Source organism: Neolamprologus brichardi, chromosome 6 (assembly GCF_056152115.1).
Source record: "Neolamprologus brichardi isolate AB-2024 chromosome 6, ASM5615211v1, whole genome shotgun sequence".
NCBI lineage: Eukaryota > Metazoa > Chordata > Actinopteri > Cichliformes > Cichlidae > Neolamprologus > Neolamprologus brichardi.
In genome coordinates this window covers 4,161,365-4,169,787 of record NC_142109.1, presented here as the reverse complement: position 1 = coordinate 4,169,787, position 8,423 = coordinate 4,161,365, and the positions used below count along the sequence as shown (strand labels likewise).

Here is an 8,423-nt window from a genome sequence, read left to right as displayed (position 1 = left end):
GAGGGGTGATTTAGACCTATTCTGCAACCACAGGACTTGGACGCCTTGCAGTCACTGAGTCAACGGCGAACTCCTCTGTTTACCAAAGTATTGCAGTGTCACATCTGTCTGACAGCAAACGTTGGAAAAAACTGGGTCATACAACATGGCAATGATCTCGAGAACACCAGCAAATCTACAACAGAAAACAGCCTGACTGAAATGCTACGGTGGGACCTTAAAAGAGTTGTGCAAATATGAATGCCTGCAACTGTCAATGAACTGAAGCTACACTGTCAAGAAGAGCGGGCCAAAATCCCTCCACAACAATGTGTGAGTGTGATGAAGTCGTGCAGAAAACAAATGCTTCAAATTATTGCTGCTAAAATGCTTCTAACAGCTTTCGAGTCATGGGGTGTACTTGTATTTTTCTTAGATTTCACACACTGCTTCCACATTTTGGTTCAGCTTTTGTCAGATGACGATGTGGTGTAATATGTGTCATGCACTGTTGTTTATCTAAGGTTGTATTTATCTATTTTTTTTTTAAATTTGGGATGGACTAAATTATTTTTTATTGTCCTGATAGGTAAAACTTTGGAATTAAAATAGGGTGTACTTTCTCTTTCCCTTGACTGTGGATATTCTACTGAAGAGCATTAACAACTGTCCTTAAAAAATAGACAATAGCAGCTATGGCGCTTTAAAATGTAGCCATATGTTAATAAAATCTCAGCCATTATATAATGTTCATTGTAGAAACTGTTTCTATGCTTTCCACCTGTAGTCTGCTTTGCCAACTAGGTCATCTAGGTCATCTCCCAGCACTACCAACCACTGTTTACTGTATCCTATACAAAGAATTACTGCGCAGTGAAAAAGCGGGCCCTGCCCTCTAGTCTGCTGCGCACACACACACACCAACTCACACTCCCCGCTTCACATTTGGCCTCAGGCAGAGGCAGCACAAGTATAATCTCACATAACATTGTCACCATAGCGACGGATTCACAGACCTCAAGTGAAGTCATGTTTGGTTGTTTTCTTTGCTTAAGATCTGCTCAGCTTATAGAGCGACTCATTAAACGTGCATACTAGGAGTAAAATGTGATTATAAAAAAAACAAACTGCTAACAACAAATCAGTTTTGTTTTTTTTTTTACAATTTTTACTGATTCAGACCAAAAACTTACGTGATTGTTGAAAGAAAGAAAAAAAGGGGGCATTCTTGCAAGTAGCAATAAACTTTGATTATTTGCTTTCCTGAACATTTAAAGCAATCTCTGATAACATCTTTGTGATCTTCTGATTCTATTCTTTTACCCAAGTGTAAAGTAAAATCTATAAATGAAAAGCAACCAGCTAAAACAACAATGTTTTGTTGGCAAAGTCATAAAAATATATTGCAGCTATTGCAGCCCACTTTATTGCCCCTACTCCTTTACACGTCCAGCAAATTTTATAGTTGGAATAACAAAGAAGACAGTGCATGCAGTGCACGCTGTATCCAATATATTGTTTGTGTTTCTGGTGCCATGTCCACGTCATCAGGGAAGGAAAAGCAGTGATGGGAAAGGTTTCCATGGTTACCGCTTGCATGTTTTAGAGCACTTGAGGGCATGATTACCAGTGTTAGTGGTAACGAGTGTAATTGGCACGCCGCGCCAATGATTATACTGCACTGACTTGCAGTTGTGTGACAGGCAGAGTTACGTGTGGGCGTAAAAAAAAAAAAGAGTGCCTGACGAGAGGGCATAACTGTAGTTGTACTAAGTTATGGAATTTGCCTGATTTCAGGTGTATGAGTTCATTTTGTTTGATTGCTTTACTGTTTCTGTCCTCCCCCACACACCCCTCCACACACACACACACACACACACACATACACACAGTGAGATGCTTCAAAGTATAAGAAATTCATTTTTCTGCTTTTTAGTTCAAGTTTAGTTTAAAACACAAATTTACAAATAAATTGATAATGTCACAAAGCTGTGTCCATCTTTTATATACAGTCCATCATCCCACGTATTAACCTTAAACTGACCTTTACTAAATACCCAGAATTTGCATTTAAGCGTTTTTGTAGAAACCCCCCCAAAACAAACTCAGACAGGTTTATGACACAAGTATGCTAAGTGAAAATATTTACTTTTGTCATGCTGACTTATCTGATGCTGCAATCTGAATGGAAGAAATATCTCGTTGCTTTTATGCCTTTTTCCTTCACCTTTTGATCAGCGGTCATTGTCCCTACCAAATAAAGGGAGAGATAAATAACAAACTGATTGATAAAAGTGCGTGCACATCCGTTTGCTCTCTGGAAAGACTTCTATTACGCATTTCTCCCTGCAGAATCTGAGGCTTTTCTGCGCTGTTAGGCTAAGATGACATATTTCCAATGGGACTTGAAAGCAGCACGGACAGAAAGGCTCCTGCCGTTTGACTTCGGTCGTACAGCTGCTAAGTAACCTTATTTACACCGGTGATAACTCCATATATGGAGTACAGATGACGCCACCACCGCTGTGCCCGGGCACACAGAGACAGAGGGGACCGTGGGGAGGAAGGGCTGCGGTTGCGCGTTCGCGTCACGGCTTTTCCACTGTGCGCGTTCCCAGGCTACCGGATGAGCCATATATGGAGGCAGAACGTGTGAGTGAATGACGCGGCGAGCGCATGAGTGTGTGGTCCAGGCGTTACTCCTGTTGTGGGGACCTAAAGCTAGTTATAGAGCGTCTTTATGCTAGAGTGACAAACACGCAACTAGTTGGTCAGATCTGAAGGTTTAAGTTTGGGACTGGGGCTGAGTTTAGACAACAAGCACTCTGGGCTAGTTATGGTTACAGTACAGCTAGTCATGTAAGTCAACGGAATGTCCTCTGAAGTCACGAGTACGCTGCTCTGTGTGCTTGTGTGTGATATAGAGGAGGAGCCAAAACTCACGAGAAACTGAACACACTTCCACGTCAGTTCTTCGAATTGCTGCCTGGGTTTTTACCCGAATGTAAACAGCGGTTAATCTCACGCTGCTCAATTACCATTCTTCATTTATTATTTTTAAAGGTACTTTACATTCAAAAACGTCCTTAAACACCGGGCAGCAGATCTGACATCTGATGATCTCGTAAAGTTGCCACGAGCAAGTTTTTTTTTTTTTAGATAGATAGATAGATAGATAGTAAAGGGCGATTTAAGACTACAGTGATTTAGAATTTGTAGTATTTTAAAATAAAATGTCTTAGAAATATTTTTGAATAAAATATGCATCAAACATTGAGACATGTTTGACATATTTTAAATGTTTTATGGAAAAGTTTGAAAACGATAAAAAAAAAAAAAAAATGTTACTTGAAACCAAAGCAGCATTCAAGTTGATTACAGCTAAGGGAAAGATATCCAAGTAATACAAGACAAAAGTGTGAGGAAGGAATGCTAGACAGAACAGATGGTGTGTGTGTGCGTGTGTGTGCTGCTACAGCTACATCAGGTGTGGGCGGCGCCTGTTTGTCACTTACAGAGGAATGAAGTCCACATTACGTCAGAGAGGAAATAAAACACCACCCTGCTACTCACACGCTCTCATTTCTCAGATGACAACAAACGGAGAAGAACCGAAGTCTGAGCTAAGATAGAATACAAGCTAGAAACTAAAGTTAAACTTAGCCTTTAGCCTTTGGTTAAAGTGCCAAAACAACGGTGCGCAATTACGCACAGAATAACAATGAGTGCCACAACAGCAATGGAAGTGAACATCGAAGCCAGGCGGATCCTGGCCGTGTCTATAAGCAAGCTGTACGCCTCCAGGACCCAGAGAGGAGGACTGAGACTTCACCGGAGCCTCCTACTCTCCCTGGTCATGAGGTCTGCCCGGGACATCTATCACTCTTCCCGGGAGAGCGAGGTCCCGAGCGGGGCGCAGTCAGCTCCGGAGGAGCCGATGGACACCAGCTCCAACCCAGGGGAACAAACCCGGCTACCAGAGGCTCAGACAGAACCCCAGCCGGTACTTAACTCAACCGAAACGGCTCCAGAGGAGCCGGACAACACTGAGGACGGGTGTGATAGCGAAATCATAGAGGACAAAGAGAACTTAAGCCCTGCCAAGCAGTCCAGGAAACGCCGGGGGAAGGCGTCGGCGGCGCCTGACTTCCTCCCGAGTAAGAGGGCGAGGCTGGAGCCCGGGGAAGAGAGGTATGAGGTCCCACTCGGCAGCTGTCGCGCCGGGGAGTCCCTGACCACTTTGTCTCTAAATCGGGTTATACCTGCCTTCTGAACAGATGGAGGGAGAAAATAGCCTCCTATGGGGACTAGAGCGGAGTGATTCTCTACTCCTCGTTAACCTATAAGGGCGCTGTGATCCCTTTGCTCACCGCGGAGCTGACCTACATCAGCAGTCCCGGGACAGTGGGATTACCGGGGCACTGGTCCGAGCTCTCCGGTCAATCACAGTGTGCCTGCCGGGCTTGTAAAGCCCCCACAGAGAACAACAAAGCACACAAGAAGAAGAAGCGGGCCGGCAAGAGAGACGGCGGAAAGTTTGAGGAAGAACCCGAAGGGGAACTGGTTGTGTTGCTTTTTGTTTCCTGGTGATTCACCTTCAGTTGAATGAGTCCAAACAAGTGACTGCCGCTGACTCAAAGTGTGTGTATGTGTGAATCAGCAGAAAGAGACTTGAGTCAGACAGAGAAGAAGTGAAGTGGTTAACAGTTGACCATAAACCAGTACACACACACATACACACAAAACCGGGACTTCAGGGATTTCCCGGCCTTTACACCCGGATATCACACTGAAACACTGTTAAGAGGAAGGACAGTTGAGGCAGACACACTGCTGCGCACACATTTACATGCACGTTCATCTGCTGCTGCTGTGGACTTTGATAAATCGATACTACTGCTTGGGGGACTGTCCTACATACTGTGTTCACATGGCTGTCCACGTGGGGTTGGAAGCCCATTAATTTAAACTGTGTGTGTTTTAATGTCATTGAAACCACCTTGTTCACGTCTTGTCTGTGAAATGATATTACCTCACATTCAAAGCTGCTCTTTTATTCATGTGACTGAATTAATGTTGTAAATATTTCTAATAAACATGTAGAAAGGTTAATGAGTTGTCCTGAAATCTTTGTTCTAATAGACTGATGTTTAAAGTTACACACACACAGACACACACCTCCTTTCAGATCAAAAGGTCTGCTAGTCAACATTAGGCCACAGTTTAGAGGGTCAATCCTTTAAAGCAGGAGGAGGATGGTACAGCCCAGCGCCAGTCTGGCTTGCTGTCACTAATCTCGTGCTTACACTAAGACACATACAAACACACGCACACACAAATGAACAGCTTCGCTGGTTGTACAACTTCCTCTGGATTATGACAGAATTCTGAATCACATCCTACCAACATGACCTGACACCGATTCGGTGAGGGGGTATTAGAAGAGTTACGCAACATCGCAGCTGGGGCCAAACGCCGCTGCTGAATAATGCACACGGCAGCAGGTGGTGTTTAGAACCTGAGGGTTTCTTCATCATTAACTTCCTGCCAGCTGCCTTGAGTGTAACTACACCCCAAAACTCAACGACGGCGGCGACTCTGAACAGGTTGTTCCGGTTGCGCAGTCATCATCCTCATTATCATGTAAGATCACCTTTAACATTACCCTTCACCCACGCCTACTTCCTCCTCATTTACCGCATATTGAAGCAGAACCTGAAGTGAAGAGGAATTAAAAATGAAAGAAGAAGTTACACAGCTCACACAGTTACAACTCCCCCTGACCCCAAATACTGAAAAATTATCATTTTTACTCCTCAGCTTAGCTGTTATTTAGTAGTTCTGGCAAATCATTACCATTATTTTTGCCACTTATGGGTCACATGCTGTTCTAATGTAGGAGAGGATGGCAACACTGCTGCAACAAAGTGTGAGAGGCAGAGCTAAAAATAAGCCAGGCTGTTTGTAAAAGACTGGAGTAAGTCTTCAGTGTGACAAATATCCTGTTGACAAGACTCGGACACAGTATGTGGAATGTTTGCTGAAAAACCAATTGCGATGAGTTCATGGGTTTGATTATAGTTGCAGCCACATTTAGTACACAGTGAAGTCAGCAGTGAAGAAAAACAAGGTTCCTGGAAGTCTGATCCTGGCATTCCTTTATTACACATGAGCTACAGTGCAGAACAATGGAGACCACTAACATGACTGTGAACATTTATTATAAGGTGTTGAGGAAAAGGTGAAGTAGAAAAAGATTTTGACCCCCAGTCTGATGTCATCCTGAAGTGTGAAGAGTTCATTCGTTGGAAAAAACGAAAGTAATTCGAAGGTAGAGTTGTCTAACTTTTTCCACTTTAACTTTTTCTGTCAACGTCATCACTCTTACCAGAGAGCCGCTAAGTCTGGAACCACATGAGGTTTGTGAACACCTTAAGCTTAAAACATTAGACCCATGTGTCATTCTTTTTGTCTGTAAACACAATTACTCAAAAGTTTTTGAGTGAATTCTCATAAGGGGTGTCGAGTGGGGTCATGTTGACAATCTGTTAAAGTTTACCTTACATCAACCGAGGTAACCATAGACACACACTCCGATCCAGGAGAGAAGGACAACCGCTGCCCAAGCGAAAACATGTGGTGATCCCATATGTGTCAGGAGTATCGGAACAGTTGAGACGCATTTTTTCTAAACACCGGGTCTCTGTGGCTTTTAAACCCCAAAACACACTGCGCCAAAAATTGGTCCACCCCAAGGATCGGGTCCTCCGACACAAACAGAGTAACATAGTGTACGCTGTTAAGTGCCAGGAGGATTGCCAGGATTTATACATCGGGGAAACCAAACAACCTCTGGCAAAGCGGATGGCACAACACAGAAGAGCTACGTCGTCAGGCCAGGACTCTGCAGTCTATTTACACCTACAGGCCAGCGGACACTCTTTCAAGGATGAGGATGTACACATCCTGGACAGGGAAGAACGCTGGTTTGACCGCGGAGTCAAGGAGGCCATTTACGTGAAAAGGGAAAGACCATCTCTGAATCGAGGAGGGGGCCTAAAGGTTCATCTTTCGCCATCTTACAATGCTGTGAATGCAGCCATTCCCCAACTCTCTGTGAATGGTCCTCATGGTCATTGATTAATAATCAAAGGCCATTGATCAGTGGTCTTTGATCAATGGTCATGAGAATTTGCATAATTAAGATTAACGAACTGACCTCACAGCCCATTGTTCCTTCAGTGATCTGGTTTCAGTCATTATGCAAATGTACTGTTTATAAGATTTGGGGAAACCTGCAGTCAGCTGAGACTGAAGAAGTCACTTGGATGAGTGACGAAACGTTTCTCCCAGAAAATGCTACGTCCAGATGAACAGAATCAACTTTTGGAGATTTATTTTCCTGGATGATTGAGAATGCATCAAGACATCGACACACACACACCATAGAAACTATGAATCGTGTGTGGTGTATGAAGTGTGGCGTGTTTTATCAAGATATTCAAAGTACCACATGAAGGTTTACATTATCATGCCACATTTGACCTCTGACCTCTCCTTCAAGATCAATAGATTGGTCTCAAGGTCAAAGCGATATTAATGCTATATGTTTCATAATGCCATTGTTTGTACTGACAACATATAGGGAATGATATAAGGGGGTTCTACATATCACCACTTTTCACTCACTTTTGCATTTCACATCTACTTCTCTTTCAAGTTGACCCCAAAATGTGTTTTGTAATAATAATAATAATAACTTTATTTATAAAGCGCTTTCAAACAAAATGCTGTACAACTATTTGAAACTAAAGAGATAAATAAAATAAAAGCGACACATAGCAATACAAGTTAAAAACAGTAAAAATGTAAAAACTAAAAGCCATAGAATCAAGACGTGTAAGATAAGGTGAACAAATGCATCTTCAACTTAGTTTTAAAAACCTCCACAGAGCATGCCTGCCTAATATCTTGAGGGAGGTTGTTCCACAGAAACGGGGCACGAAAAGAAAAAGCTCTCCAGTTGTCTTTTTTCTGGCTCCAGGAACCTTCAGAAGGCCAGAGTCCTGAGATCGTAGCACACGAGATGGAACATAAAGGTGTAAAAGGTCGGAGAGGTATGAAGGTGCCTTAAAATCTGCTCAAACCTGACAAGGTATGAATGAAGACATCTCAGTACAGGGGTAATGTGCTCAAATTTCCCAGTTCTGCTAGCAGAAAATGCGAGCAGCTGCATTTTGCACCATCTGTAGACCTCTAAAACTGTTCTTTGGTAGCCCAGAAAAAAGAGCTGTACGCCTCCAGGACCCAGAGAGGAGGACTGAGACTTCACCGGAGCCTCCTACTCTCCCTGGTCATGAGGTCTGCCCGGGACATCTATCACTCAGGAGAGCGAGGGCCTGAGACACAAATGCATGGACAAGAACCTCTGCAGTGTTGCTGCA

General features: G+C 43.4%; 1 protein-coding gene across 1 annotated transcript; it reads left to right on the top strand.

Annotated features, from left to right (window-relative positions):
• Window positions 1–3,561: 3,561 nt before the first annotated feature.
• On the top strand, window positions 3,562–5,091 carry ier2b (immediate early response 2b). Its single transcript, XM_006808939.3, has one exon. It carries the CDS (start codon window positions 3,701–3,703, stop codon window positions 4,250–4,252), a length of 552 nt encoding a protein of 183 aa, XP_006809002.1. The 5' UTR covers window positions 3,562–3,700; the 3' UTR covers window positions 4,253–5,091.
• The last annotated feature ends 3,332 nt before the right edge of the window (window positions 5,092–8,423 follow it).

What these genes read in the sequence shown, in the direction of transcription:
- ier2b (XM_006808939.3), top strand. Translation starts at nt 3,701, where the DNA reads ATGAGTGCCACAACAGCAATGGAAGTGAACATCGAAGCCAGGCGGATC.